The following is a 14779-nucleotide window of genomic DNA, read 5'->3' as shown; positions in this document are numbered from 1 at the left end:
ACCAAAAAGCAGGAGTTAAAAACAAGCAAGCAAACAATCCCTGCTAAAAAAAGCTTCAGAAGGTTTAGATCAGGCTGCTCGGTTCTCACCTCTTAGTGTAGGGATGCACCAACACCTGCTGCTTTCAGCCCTCCCTCTCTTCTCTCATCATTTCTCCCTTCTGTATGGTGAGGGACTGGCACGTGCCTCCCTCACTCTGTTCCTTGAATCTCAGGGTCAGAAGTGCTTTCTTGGTCCCCATGTAAGGCAAACCCTTCACTTCTCACAACATGGGCACGAAAACCATTTCTTTTCTATTTTTCCAACATCCCCTTTCCTATGAGGCCACAGCTTACCTCTCCACAGCTTCTGTAGGACACCTTCTGCCCACTTACTGCCCGGCATCCCATATGTCCCCCTGAAACCCCCTGCCCTGAGCCCCTCTCCTGCACCTCTCCAGGGCTGCCCCAAAGCACTGGGAGGCAGGCAGATGGCACCGGTCACCACGCCTCACCAGTCGCTTGCATAGGGGAGCACAAGGGACAACAGGCAAGAGACATCTCCTGAAATGGGAAGAGAAATTCAGCTCCAGGGAGGGGGCAATTTCTCCTGTCGTGAGACTGGGACTCTGAGCTTGGCCAGGACATCTCAGGTATCTGCCAGTGCACCCGCAGCTCCCAGAGACTTGGAAAGGGCCCACCTGGCAGGTCTCTGCTTCTTGTCTGGCTCAAGAAGCCGCCTAATCCTTTACTTCCAGCGCTTCCAAAACCCATCTCTTACTTCACGGGCAAATGTGTGTCAGTATAAACATGTAGGTGTGTTTGCATGTCTCTTGCTTTCTCAGTCTGCATTCAAATACAGGCTTTTCATTTTCACAGTTACAAATTGCGTTTACGCACGGGTTTTATTTCTTTGGTGTCTCTGCAGCTTCTTCAGGAAGAGGAACTCAAGGTACAAAACTTTTGGAAAATATTAGCCTTTTAATGACTACAAATATTAAATACTATCCTTAAAAAATATCTCAAATCAAAAGCTATAAACTCTTGGATAAATTCTGTTCCTCAGGCAGGCAGAATAAAACCAACGCCGCTGCCAGCACATCCACCGTTGCCTTCATGTCTCCCTCTCCACACCTCTGTGCCGCTGCTTGAGCACTCCAAGCCTTTTCTCAGCATTCAGCTCTTAAGATGTCACTGAGGTTTTTTGCCACATGCTGAGGTTGGCTGGCAGCGCACTCCTGCAGCTTGGAGCCCATCAGCTGGTAGAGGGCCACTGCAAGCTTGGTCACCACAGCCTTGATGTTGCCACTCCGCACAGGCAGGACGCTTCTTCCCAGGAAGAACCAGAGCGTGGGCAGGCCGTAGCGCTTGGCAGCTTGGGGTCTCCGGGGATAAACCCATGTCACAAGCTCTGTCAGGCAAGAAAGAAAAGCTTTTTATCAACCAGCAAACTGCTCCCCGCCTTTATATAATATAAGTAGTCCTCTCTAGTCTTTGTTGAGGTTGTACTTGCTTCCATTCCTTGGCCACTTGCTGACATAGCAGGCCACTATTATGAATCAATTGTCAGCTGCATTTAGAGTGTGCCACTGATATAGAAACAGACAACACATTCCTAAATGCTCAGATCTGTAGTACAGACATGGAGTGTCCGCAGGTTGGGCTGAACAGTCTGTTTCTCCTGCTCTGTCCCCAAATCCGGCCTTGCACAAAACCCTTGCCTGTAATATCTCTGTTGAGTTTTCACCTGTTGCTGCAGACCCCAGGCTCTGCAGGATTCAGCCTCAAATGTTTCAAACAGGACAATGAGAATCCTGGGATAGCAAACCAAACTGACCATTGGAAATGCTAGTTACCACATTTTTTTCTAAAGGGTGGTTCTTCACTGTAAAAAAGGGACCTCTCCGGATCTACATGACCTTTACTGTACCATCCTTCAAAGAGAGGAGCCAGCCAGGTAGTTTTAGCCCCTCTCTGTTCTGGATGCAGGTCCTAAGATGCCCCAGGGAAAGCTCAGTGCTGGAGCCCAATTGCCATCTTCATCTGAGAGTTGCACATCACTGCGGAAGCCAGACAAAACCCTGCCAAATACATTTTGGTATATGCCTTCTGCAGGAGGGACATGCTCAGCAACTTCTGGTGCTTTATCAGCTGTTCCACTATGACAAGGCATTCCCTCTAAATAGTCCCTCCAACACTTCTTGACTCAGAAGAGGAGAGCAGCTGCAGCAGGTGATACCTGAGATGTGTGCTGTGACGTCGAGCAGAGCTTGGCCACTGAGCGACCGCACTCGTTGGGCCAGGGCTTGCAGCATCAGCGTGTTATCTGAAAGAGAAACAGTCATTTCTGCTCACTCTTCTGAGGTTCTAAGGCACCAAAATTAAAGAGGGGGGGAGGGGAGGGCAAGGGTAACGGCACTTTCTACAATAAAATTCTTCCGGTTTCTGAGTCCTTTTCTTCTGGTTTTCCTCAAGCTTACTTTGAGGATTATGAAATTAAAAAAGGAAATTTCTCCTTTCACATTTGTCAATCCAAACCTGAGTGCTCTGCAAGCAGCTGTGTTAAACATTGCACATCAGAGCCCTCACAATTGAAATCACATGTAAGCAGTGAAGAGCTTGAACCTCCTGGAGCTTTGCAGAAGCAACCTTCTCTCTCCTCAAAGGATAAGGGTGAGAAAGCTGACACGTCCCCATGTCCATAACTGTTGCCTGCATTGGTCTGCAAGAGTCCAGCCTCACCAGTTTGATCAGCCAAGCAAAGTTTTCCTTGCAGCATCAGAACTTTTTTCACAGACAGCACAAGCTATCAGCAGACTCGGGGTTGAGTTGGCTCCGAGGCAGAGGAGTCAGAGCTCAGCCTTACCTAGGTGAGCAATGCATGCTTCCAGCACCTTCGTGGCTGCAGCATAAATCCCCGACTGCTTTGAGTTCAGGTTCTCAGTGACCGCTAGCACCAGGGAGACCAGCACTGGGTGTAAGGCATCTCTGAGCATGGGTATCATCAAAGCCAGGACCTCTAGTGCCTGCTGGTTCACTTTTTTGTTGCAATCCCGAAGTCTCGGGCCAAACACATCAAAAATCTGTTCAGAAAACAAAGAAGATGAAAGCTGGATTCAAATGTCTTTCTTTCAAGAAGGGATGTAGAAACAAGTACCCAGCAAGATAACCGGGTAACACAATCCTTCCTGTCAGGGCAGCACTTGCTAGCACAATGTCACTGCTTTCCCGGGGGCTACTAGGGGCTGGGAAGGGCCTTAAGGAGGAAGGAGCAGTAGAGATCCCCTATGTACCTGGACAATGTTGTTGGAAAGGAGCTGGGGGCTGCTCTTGCAGTACTCTAGTAGGAGCCCCACTCCCTCCAGTCTTGATACAAAATCCTTGTCTGACAGGAGCCTGTAAAGCTCCTGCAGCTGGTTGGTTTCTTCCGCAGTCCGAAATGACCTGTGACACACAGCCCGACGGGGTAAGAGGCGTCTGTCAGAGCCACATCTCAAGCTGAAAAATAAAAACAAGGTAAGACCTTTTGGTGGCAATATCTTCAGTTAATTGTGAAGAAAACATCTCAAGGAGACTTCCTAATGATGTGATGTCATCTAGATCCTGATCTGAAAAGCAGCTTGACCTGATGACAGTCTTGGTGTGAATGGCAATGAATAGCTACAGAAAAAGTCTACATTGAGACATCTGTTGACTACAGCTGCTGAGGAATTGTCTTGATGTTACCATTTGTGGGTCAGAAACGAATGTAGAGGCCAAGCCACGCACACGGAATGTGCTGTTTGTGGGATCGGCATCTTTGTTCTAGAGTAGGACTTCTCACCAGACCACCCATTCAAAAAGGATTCCGCTCAGATAAGAATACCCTAATTGAAATTCCTTGGCCCAAGTCAAATAACAAAGACATGACCCTCTCACAGCCTCCACCACACTGTCCTTGCCACTGCACTGGGTTTTCCTCTCAAGGGTTCTGCAAAACCCTATGAGAACTTGTGTTTAGCTTAATGCAGTAGACATTTTCTATCACAGAAGGTTTGATAGGGCAAGGCAACAACCTCTGTCCCACCTCATCTCTACCAGAAGGTATTTCCTGAGTAAGAGTCTGTTAAAGGTTGTCATGTGCTTTGTCAGATAGCAGATAGAATGGAAGTGCTCGGTACCCTCCATCAGAAGGCAGCTCGTCCTGAGGCATCATCGAATTGCTCTTCCTAGGATTCTTGTGGACCTTGGCAGATGGAGGCTCAAATTTATGACCTACCCCCTGTAGAAAAAAAAACATGAAGCTATAGAATATCAAATAGCAAAGTACTTACTTAGAACACTTAGAAATATTGGATAGACCTATTCTATGAGAATATTCATATCGCCTATTCAGAGGCGATGCATTGCTGGACCTGATATGGGCCTGGCGAAGAGTGGGATCAAGACACTGAACTTTAAGAGAGCAAAGTTTAGGCTGTTTAAGGACTTGTTGGCCAAGATCTCCTGGGAGGTGGTCCTTAGAGACAGAAATGTTGAGGACAGCTGGCTACGCTTTAAGGATGCCTTTCTGAGAGCTCAAGGGCTCTCTGTCCCTCTGAATAAGAAAGTGGGCAAGAGGGGCAGGAGGCCAGCATGGCTAGGCAAGGACCTGCTGGTCAAACTGAGGGAAAAGAAAGGCAAATACAAGCTCTGGAAGCAAGGGTGTGTAGCCTGGAAAGAATACAGGGATGCTGTTCGGACTTGCAGAGATGGGATCAGGAAAGCCAAGGCGCAGATGGAACTGAACTTGGCGAGGGATGTTAAAAACAACAAGAAGGGATTTTACAGGTACATTGGCCAGAAGAAACAGGCCAAAGAGAACGTACCCCCATTGGTAAATGAGAAAGGAGAATTGGCTGCAACTGTTGAGGAGAAGGCTGAGGTACTGAATGAGTTCTTTGCCTCGGTCTTCTCTGGCAGCCAGGATTCTCATAATTCTCAAATCCCAGAACCTTGCATCCCTAGAATTCTAGGTGGGAACTGGGGGAGCAAATCACCCCCCACTATAAGAGCAGAGCAAGTCCGTGACCGCCTCATGAGACTGAATGTCTACAAGTCTATGGGGCCAGATGACATGCATCCCAGGGTCCTGAAGGAGCTGCTGATGTGGTTGCCGAGCCGCTCTCCATCATATTTGAAAAGTCGTGGCTGTCAGGAGAGGTCACTGGGGACTGGAAAAAAGGTCATGTCACTCCCATTTATAAAAAAGGGAGCAAGGAAGAGACAGGGAATTACAGGCCAGTGAGCCTCAGCTCTGTGCCTGGGAAGATCATGGAACAGATCCTCCTGGATGCCACGTTGGAGCACATGAGGGAAGACCATGTGATCCGGGACAGCCAGCACGGCTTCACCAAGGGAAGGGCATGCCTCACCAATCTGGTGACCTTCTATGATGGAGTGACAGCTTCGGTAGATAAAGGGAAGGCGACTGATGTCATCTACTTGGACTTGTGCAAGGCCTTTGACACAGTCCCCCATCACATCCTTATCTCTAAATTGGAGAGATGTGGATTTGATGGGTGGACCATCCAGTGGATAAGAAACTGGTTAACTGACCGTAGCCAAAGGGTGGTGGTCAATGGGTCTATGTCCAGGTGGAGGCCGGTGACAAGCGGTGTCCCCCAGGGGTCTGTCTTGGGACCGGTTCTCTTTAACATCTTTATCAATGACATCAATGATGGAATTGAGTGCACCCTCAGCAAGTTGGTGGATGACACCAAGCTGAGTGGTGTGGTTGACACCCTAGAAGGAAGGGAAGCCATCCAAGAGGGATCTTGACAGGCTGGAAAGATGGGCCCGGGGGAACCTAATGAGGTTCAACACTGCCAAGTGTAAGGTGTTGCACTTGGGACGGAAGAATCCCAGACATAGATACAGACTGTGAGAAGAGCTTCTTGAGAGTAGCCCTGCTGAGGAGGACTTGGGGATTCTGGTGGATGAGAAACTTAACATGAGCCAGCAGTGTGCTCTTGCAGCTCAGAAGGCCAATGGTATCCTGGGCTCCATTAGAAGAGGGGTGGCCAGCAGGGGCATGGAGGGGATTGTTCCTCTCTACTCTGCCTTCATGAGGCCCCAGCTGGAGTGCTGTGTCCAGATCTGGGAACCCCAATACAAGAAAGATGTGGAACTGTAGGAGAGGGTTCAGCGGAGGGCCAAGAAGATGATTAGAGGGCTGGAGCACCTCCCCTTCCAGTACCTAAAGGGAGCTTATAAGCAGGAGGGGATTCAACTTTTTAAAAGAGCAGACAATGGCAGGACAAGGGGGAATGGATTAAAACTAAAGGAAGGAAGGTTTAGATTAGATATTAGGGGGAAGTTTTTTACAGAAAGAGTGGTGAGATGCTGGAACAGGCTGCCGAAAGAAGAAGTGGATGCCCAGTCCCTGGAAGTGTTCAAGGCCAGGTTGGATGGGGCACTGGGCAAACTTGTGGAGATCCAGGACTGAGGTTGGTGGCCCTACCTGTGCAAGGAGGTTGAAGCTCTATGATCCTTGGGGTCCCTTCCACCCCATGCCATTCTATAATTCTATGAACACAAGTAAAAACCAGGATCAAGGCTACCAAGACATGCTTAGGGAAACGTAGAGAGGGAGAGATGCCAGCGATTCCGGGATGTCTACTCTTTGTTGCCAAAAACCCAAGGCTGTAGGTGTTACAATAATGGGCAGCAGTAGACAATCCTGAATTCATTAGTCTTGAACACAAATAGGAATAATGCAATCTGGTACGGAACAAGCCTTCTTAAAGGGAATAGTGGGAAATTTTGTCACTCTCTGGAGGTTGGCCCACTGTGTTACGAGTTGATTTGGTTCACACTCACTATGACTATTCCTGCAGAGTAATTGAAAAGGAATGGGATGGAGGGGGGGAATGGCAGCAGGAAAGCTAATTTATTCTGGATGCTGAATTGATGAAGGTTCTTCCAGCTCCACAGCACATGACAACACAGCGGGATTGTGATTGCCCTGTGCATCTTTTGTATATTTGCAATTTCTCCTTCCCTTTCCTGTTTGGGGCTGATCTTCAGAATCCACACACATCATTTCTAACCATACTAGTTCCTTCACTGTCTGCAGATAAACAGGCTGAGGTGCAACACTTCATTCCCAAGATCAAAACGATTCAGTGGAAGAAGAAATAAGATCGGGTATCTATAATCTCACATGAGTATTCTCACTTCTTGCAGAAAAGAGGCATTTCTCCTGCCAAGTACTTACTTTCTTCTTGATTGTTTCCATGACTCGTTTCAAATCATGTGAGGGGCCAGACTGTTTCAAATACTTGGCAAAATTTTGATGACTCATCAATACATTAAGCATCTGCCGTCCATAATACCTGACACAGGAAAGAGAAAAAGGAATGGCTGCTTTTGCATCTGAGCGTTCCTCTCTCTTCTCCCCTGGCAATAAGCCAGGAAAACGCGCCCATGAAATAAGCTGAGATCTTAAACTCGTCACGTGTAATGCCTATTACCTATTCAGCAAAGAGATACTTAGTTCCACTTACTGCCACTGCCCAGGAAGCCACCCTTCTCTGATGAGGGAGAAACTGGGCTAAATCGCCTCACGCTTGCTAGTTACGATTCTGTACTACATGTATGCAGAGGGGCAGCTAGCTGCTTGTGTGTTCTTAGCATCTAGTAATGGGAATTTAAACTAAGAATCGAAGTCAGGGGGGGTTGGGTTTGGCGCTATGAAATTGTAACTGATCAAGATCGCCACCTTGTGTCCTGATGAGAATCCTGAGCGAGCCTCACCACCGTGTTCACCAGCTCGTCGGTATTAATGTGTTTGCCTGAGAGGAGCTTCTTAGCCCCAATTTTTTCTATCGTCGTCAGGAGGTGTTCAGCCGCACACTTCCGCACCATGACATTGCGGTGCCTGCAAACAAGAGAACAAGCACTGGAACAGAGGGAAAGGGAAAGCCAGGAGCACAGGCTTTGCTCACAGCATGCTCCCTGTCCTAGCTGAGGAGGAGGCATGTGTTCTCGCTGCAGCTTTTGCCACCTGCACAAGATCCTGGCCTCAGATAAATACAAACGTTGGCATTTTACAAAGGAAGGAAAAGGGAGGAATTCCAGCTCCCTGGACTATGTGACAGCTCAGTTCCTTTCATTTCCCTCTGTCTGAGAGGCAATTCTGGGAAAGACAATTCATCCTGACCGGTCAGGGGGCTCCCAGGACACTGACAGAACTGCAGCAGGATTCAGGCTTATCCCACCTGTTTATCTCCACTCTGCTTTTGCAGGGGCAGGGAGCAGGGGCAGCTTCTGCAAGAAGCAGCAAGCTGCTACTGCAGGCCCAAGAGAGCAACCGCCAGCCGGGCTCAAGGCCGGACGTGCCACTGAGCAAGGCCGAGCCCATGAGCAACGGCCACAGTGCCTCTAGGAATCACATTTAGGAGAAAAAAACCCACAAGCAGCCGCTTTTTGCCCCCAGACAAGGGAGTGAGAAAATGTATCAAAGTCTGCAGGCACCACAGTCACCGCAGAGGGGTGAGGGGACAGAGGCCCATTGCAGGCGCCAGAGAGAAACCTGCAAATCTGCACAGCCGAGGACAAAAAATGGCGGGAAAAATCCCTGTGGGGCAGGAAGCTGCAGAATATCCAGCCATGCAACCGCTTTGAGCTTTGGGAAGAGGTACGTTGCAATGTTTTGCCCTTTTCCAAAGCTGAGGAAAGGGTAGCGGTCGTTTTAGCCACGTTGTCCTTTCCAGAGGGTGGGGAGCCTGTTTGAAACAGGCCCGGCACAAAGATCTGATGGTCAGCACTTGCTTCAGCTATCCCTTGGGTGTCAGCCTGGGAAGCTGCCTGTAAAATGGCTTACCAGGTTAAGGCTAACCTGCAGCAGCACTTTGGAGAGAAAACGGAGCTGGAACGACAGTGATGGTCAGGCTCCTCTCAGCAGGGGCCCCGCCTGTTGAGCAGGCTGTGCTGCACCTAGCAGGTTCTCCCCCACACGCTCTGTGTGCCAGCAATGAACCTCCTTATTTCTCAAGTTAATGGGATAATGATGCTGGGTTTTAACTTGTGCCTCTGTGCTTAACACTGCGAAAGATCAAAGGGTGCTCACTGCTGGAACTGCCACTGTCCCTCCTCCCTTTGTGAAAACAAAGGGAGTGAAGTTGACCAGAGAACCTAACCCCCTAGTTCATGCATGGTGCAGGAGAAAGGACCCTTCCCGACCAGCATTCCCCTTCTGCCTCCCATCCCTTCCCCACACACACACAAAGGCAAACGATAGCATGAAGAGAAGAACTACTTACTGGATTCCACTCGCCATGAGAGCAGTCATGGCTCGTGCAGGAGTCACATTCTGCACCATGAGCCCCAAGGATCGACTGGCTCCTTTCTGGATGAAATCACTAGAGTCCCCCGTCCTCTGGAGCAAGGCCTGACATATCATATCAACGTCATGGTCCATTTTCTTCTTCAAGGTCCTGAAGAGCTCTCCGAGTGTGCCAATTGCAAAGCGAGATACCTTGGACCGCAGGTTGTTCACCTGGGGAAGTCGTGAAGGGAAATGTAAGAATCACACGGTAAAGATACTCACTTCCCCCCAGGAAAAGGCCAAGGAAGCACAGTAAGAGCAAGCAGAAGAGACCACAGGCACAGAAACACACTTACTCTGACACAAACAACTTCACTTGTACAATACAATTTGAAGGAGACTGAACACCTAAGCACAAAGTGTGCTGCTCAGCCCATAATGCTTACTGCTTGGATTTTAGGCCCTTTTATGAAAACAAGCAAATTCATTAAAGCAAGGGTTGGGTTTTAAGATCGAGGGACAAGATGCTAAATAGCTCAAAGAGGAGGCAGACAGATGCCCTCCGTGCCAGTCAGGATATCTATATGTACAGACAGATCCTACAGAACAAGTGACATATTGCCATTTTTAGGCCTCATTTTCTTAATAGCTACGAGGCAGACACTGAGTAGAGAAGTAAAGGAAGAAGCACGTGTCTACGCCCCATGGATGAGGCACAGGGGACACAGTTCAACACATTGTTCTTACCTCTTTGCTAACTGCCAAAGAAACATCACGAAGTCTGGGAAGAAGGACTTCGGAGTGACGGATAGCCAGGCACCTGATGCTGAAGAGTCCCTTTGCATTCTGCTCCCTGAAAAGCCATTTCCAGAAAGATTAATTTTTCTCCCCACCCGAGAAGTAGGCAGCGCTCTCTGAAATGCCCAGGCTGTCAGCTTAAACAAAGGGAGTATCCTCATACAGCAGCACTCCATTACGTTGTGGAACTCATTGCCACAGGATGCTGGCACGTGATACATTCACTGTTTTGCTGGAACTGCAGGTGAGGACTGGGGACCCGTCCCCACTGCGGTCCCTGAGTGTTAACCCAGACTCCTACACCTCACAGGGCACCAAAAAGGAAGGGGGAAAAGAAAGGGGAGAGGGGCAAGACAAAGGGGCTGCACAAGGAGGCGCAGGACTCACATGCAGGAGGATATAGGGATGCAGATCAAAGGCTTATACTGGGACTGCTTTGGAGTGGTTTCACTAGTTCCCTTTGGACATCTGAGCTGCCTGGCCTCAGAGGCACTAGAAAACAAGCTTCTAATTTATCTGCACACTGACAGGGAGAAAGAGCAAACAAGGTGTTTTCTTACCAGTCATCGCTGCTGAGCCATGTCAGGGCATTGAGCAGCTCCTGCTGTGGTTCAGCAAAGGGTCTGACTTCACAGGCACTTCCCTCCTCTGCCTCCTCTTCCCAGTCCAGGAAGTCCAGAGCAGTGGCAGGCTTCGACCTCCCTGTTAGGACAGGGTCAGGCATCAGCATCGCATACCCCGGGGCAAGGCATCCCACCTGAGGAGCAGCTCCCAGGGCACAGTGTGATGTGTCACCCTCTGAATCTGAGAGTGCCTCTGTTTCCATTTGCTTCAAATGTTCTAGAACGCAGGGAGCTGAGTGCACATACATTTTAGCGTGCTCTTGGGAAAGAAGTTGTTTCTGGAATGAGGCAGTTTGTGCTTCTTGTGCAAGGAGAGAGCTGGTGGTGGGGCTGCAGTGGAGTGGGCTCACCTGAGGAATTGTGCTGGAACTTGCCACGCTGGCGGGTGACAGGGATGCTGGGGAGTGGGCACCTGGTGACACCCTTCCTGGAGGCAGAAAGAGAGCTCTGCTCTTTGCACGCATCGCTCGTGCTGGGGTCACTGCAAACTGCGCCCTTGATAGGTGGTAGGTGAATACCTGCAGAGACCAAAAAGGACCTTGTAAGTGGAGAGTGGTGGGCAGGGTGGCTGGGGGCTTAGAAAGGGCATTTTTTTTTTTTTTTAATTTGATTTTAATCTGTTGGAAGCAGCAGTGATGAGGTACTCCTGCTCTTACCTCTGAGGGCAGAGTGGTTCCAAAGAAAGTTTATCAATACGGCGAGAGGTGCTTTAATTTTTTAATATATATATATATAATTCCTCCCAGATGGAGCCAGGTCACATCCCTTTGTCATCCCTAACAACTCCAAGTGCACACTAACATGAGAGAGTGACCCCAAAAATCGTTGAATCGTAGAACACTGTGGGTTGGGAGGAGCCTTTACATGCCATCTAGTCCATCTTCAGCTACATCAGGTTGCTCTGTCTAACCTGACCTCCAGCACCTCCAGTGCAGTTATGCTTTCCCTCAGAAAGCATTAGGAAAACTCAGTAGGGCTTTTCTTTCTTTTGCTTTCCAGTTTCAGCGGCTGCACAGGGACAGGATGCGTTTCAACCAACCAACCAAACTTCCACAGTGCCACCCATGGGTCAGGATTCCAATGGTCATTTTGGGACAGCCACTCCCTGTACCTACCACCAGGTTGAAGGGTCTTCTCTTCATTTCTCCTGCCTGATCTTGGCCTTAAGAAAATGAAGGATAAAAGAATATGTGAGGAGAGAGAAAGAGAAGCGGGGTACAGCATTCAAGGAGCTAACCTCTCTTAGCATGGCCATTCTGATGAAGGAGGGGATGCAACCCATAAAACCAACACTATACGAGGCGGATTAATTGCCTTTACACTTCCAGTTGTTGATTGCTCACCAAGCTCTAGCTGAAACACAGGAGTCATTTTTCACTTTGGGCCTTACCTATCCAATTCTGCTCTCTCTCCTTTTGCAGCCAAGCGCCTCACGCTGTTACATACATCCCCTCTGAAGCAGCAAGAGATGGGAAGGCAGTCTGGAGTCTGCACTGAGGGCGACTACCTTTATGCTGCTCCACAAGCCTCCCTTTGTCTGCCCACGCCTTAAACTGATGACAGTATCTTGTTCCACGTGGTAGTACCACTGCTGTCTCCCGAGAGTAATACTACAGCTCGCTGCTCTTTCACAAAGAAAAAGGGGTTTTGGAGTCCAGTGAGGACCTGCTTTTAAGGTACTCTTAAATCCTGCCTCCTCCTGCCCACCACCAGCCCTGATCTGAAGAGCGTTTGAGGCGGGTTTTGACATCGTGCTGGATCCACAGAGATACACAAAATGGTGCATGCAGAGAAGTTTCCCTAAAGATACTGGAGAGCTGACTGTGGACAATAAGCGCGAGGTGAACGGCTTCTTGGAGGATCAGGCGCTTGGACTTACCACATCTTCAGGGTCTCTTGGCAAGGCAGGTGCTGAGCCCTGTGGGGAGGGACTGCAGTGCTGCCAGGAGCCTCGTCAGATGGACCTGGTGACACAGGGATAGCGGAGAGCAAAGGCAGCAACTTCTCCCAAGGCCCACTTCTGCAGCACAGCAGAGATGCCTGGAAAGACCAGAACACAGCGCTCAGCCTGAGCATCCAGCCTGCCCCCTTCGACTCCCACCTGGCATCTATCTGGCAGGCTCCTTACCCTACTGCTCTGTGTAAGGTCCCTCTGCCTGATGAAATCACTTCAGGCTCCCCATGCCATTGCTAGGAAGGGGGGTGGAGGGAGCAGGGTGTGACGTGCACCCTTTCTTACTATCCCAAAATCCTTGTCACAGACAGAGAGCCAGATCAGGACCAGAATTGCCCCTTCCCATCACTTGCTCCTGGGCAGATCCATCGAAGAGAATGAAGGGGGGCCTCTGAAACCTAGAAACAGTACTAGAGAGAACTGTGCAGGGGGACGTGGCTCTAGAACTCAAGCAGCGCACTGTCCCGCTGAGCCCTTCCTTGGCTCACTCAGTGACTTCCCAGGGATTGCACCACAAGTGCTCCATCCCCAGCCCACGAACTCAGAGGCTCCATCACCCGGGTTGTGAATATGGACTGAGAAGAAGCTGCAGGTGAGGTCGAAGGGAAGAGCTGAGTTAGCTGACCTCGCGCCTTTACAATCAACCCATCTGATGAGCCGGGCACTCAAGATTCTTCAATCAGTCAAGGAAGCTCAGCTTGTTTGTATCCTTCATAAAGCCAACCTACTCTGACACAGAGCCAGCACATGAGGACCAGCCTCCAAGAACCATTTCTCTCTGAAATCAAGGTGCTTTTTACATTTGGCTGGGCCATCAGTGCATATTCCAGCCCTTCCCATCCTTACCTCCTTCTTCAGGGATCCAACAACTGCCACAAAACTGCAAGTCTGAGTCAGTGCTTCCGCCGCGCAGAGCTGTGTATCTGGGTTGGAAGTTGGGAATGCTCCCACGGTAGACAGCAACTGGCGCGTGGTACTTGTCTTCCAAATGAGGACAGCACAAATTGCTGAAATCTGCGGGATCTGATACCGAGAGGTGAAAACACACTCCTCTCCTCACCACCGCAAAGTGAAGACTGAGACACCAGTGGTGCCCTGGGGCTCTAAGCCCTAGCCTTACGTGACCTCACAGTACTACAGCACAACCACAACATACTCAAATTTGCATATGTGTTGCTAGTTGCCCATCCACAACCACAAGGTTTCTTTCCTCTCCTTTCATTGGATGTATTGGGTTGGAAGGGACTTTTTAAGGTCATCTAGTCCAAGACCCCTGCAGTGAGCAGGGACATCTGCACTAGATCCGGTCACTCATAGCCCTACCAAGCCTGACCTTGAGTATCTCCAGGGATGGACCCTTCAGTAGTTGAGGACAGCCGCTCAGTTATTGCTGTAGAACAAATCAGTCCACGGCAGGTGGCAAAAATACCAGATAAAAGATACGCTCTTGGATCAATCTCTCTCTGCCGTAAGCATGGGGAGATCCTAACCATGCCAGTGAGGTGTGTGGTCACCTTCCTGCCACTGCTGCGCACAATAGAGCTAAAGCAATGCACTCTGCTCTCAGAGGAGAGCAGGTACACGCAGCTCTCCCACTGGCACTAGAAATACCAACACCAGCTCCACCATGATCGTCTCCATGGGCTGCAGGGCAATCTGTCTCCTCAGTGCTTGTAGTGTCTCTGCCCTCCTCCTCACTCACCTTGGTGCCTGCACGGTTGCTTACATCTTCTCACTCCCTTCGGCTGGTGTTTTCTCTCTCTTGGGCCTGCAGAGAGCTTCTAGCTGCTTCTTGCAGAAGCCACCCCTGCAGCCCCCCTTCTCCACCAGAACCCAGCCACACAAAACTACAACATCTGGTAAAACAGATCTCAGGTGGTAGCAAACTGCAGGTCATGATGAAGTGACAGGCTTCAAGATCAGATCTTTAACCTCAGCACCCTCTGACATTCTGAGCGATTGAGCCTTAGCATTTGGGTGCACACACACACACTTTGTGCAGCTCCATCCTGCCCACAAAACAACTATATGGTCCCACGCTGCTCCTGTTAAACTGTTTGAAATCTTTCTCGAGCTGGGAAACTCAAATGATCCAGCAGATCTGCAAGGACTACGACTTCCACCAGGCTCTGCAAGT

General features: G+C 49.6%; 1 protein-coding gene across 1 annotated transcript; it reads right to left on the bottom strand.

Moving 5' to 3' along the window:
- Window positions 1–1147: 1147 nt before the first annotated feature.
- LOC311189462 (TOG array regulator of axonemal microtubules protein 2-like) lies at window positions 1148–10795 on the bottom strand (the record flags this gene model as incomplete). Its single annotated transcript, XM_084261126.1, has 10 exons — window positions 1148–1389; window positions 2218–2304; window positions 2845–3061; window positions 3272–3476; window positions 4139–4239; window positions 7216–7333; window positions 7720–7878; window positions 9263–9498; window positions 10015–10120; window positions 10626–10795. The coding sequence occupies 10 exons, from the start codon at window positions 10793–10795 to the stop codon at window positions 1148–1150; spliced, it is 1641 nt and encodes a 546-aa protein (XP_084117252.1).
- Window positions 10796–14779: the final 3984 nt, after the last annotated feature.

Source organism: Gallinula chloropus (genome assembly GCF_964237585.1).
Source record: "Gallinula chloropus genome assembly, chromosome: 3".
Classification (NCBI taxonomy): Eukaryota; Metazoa; Chordata; class Aves; order Gruiformes; family Rallidae; genus Gallinula; species Gallinula chloropus.
The sequence above is the reverse complement of the archived record's forward strand: the minus strand, read 5'-3'. Positions and strand labels throughout refer to the sequence as shown.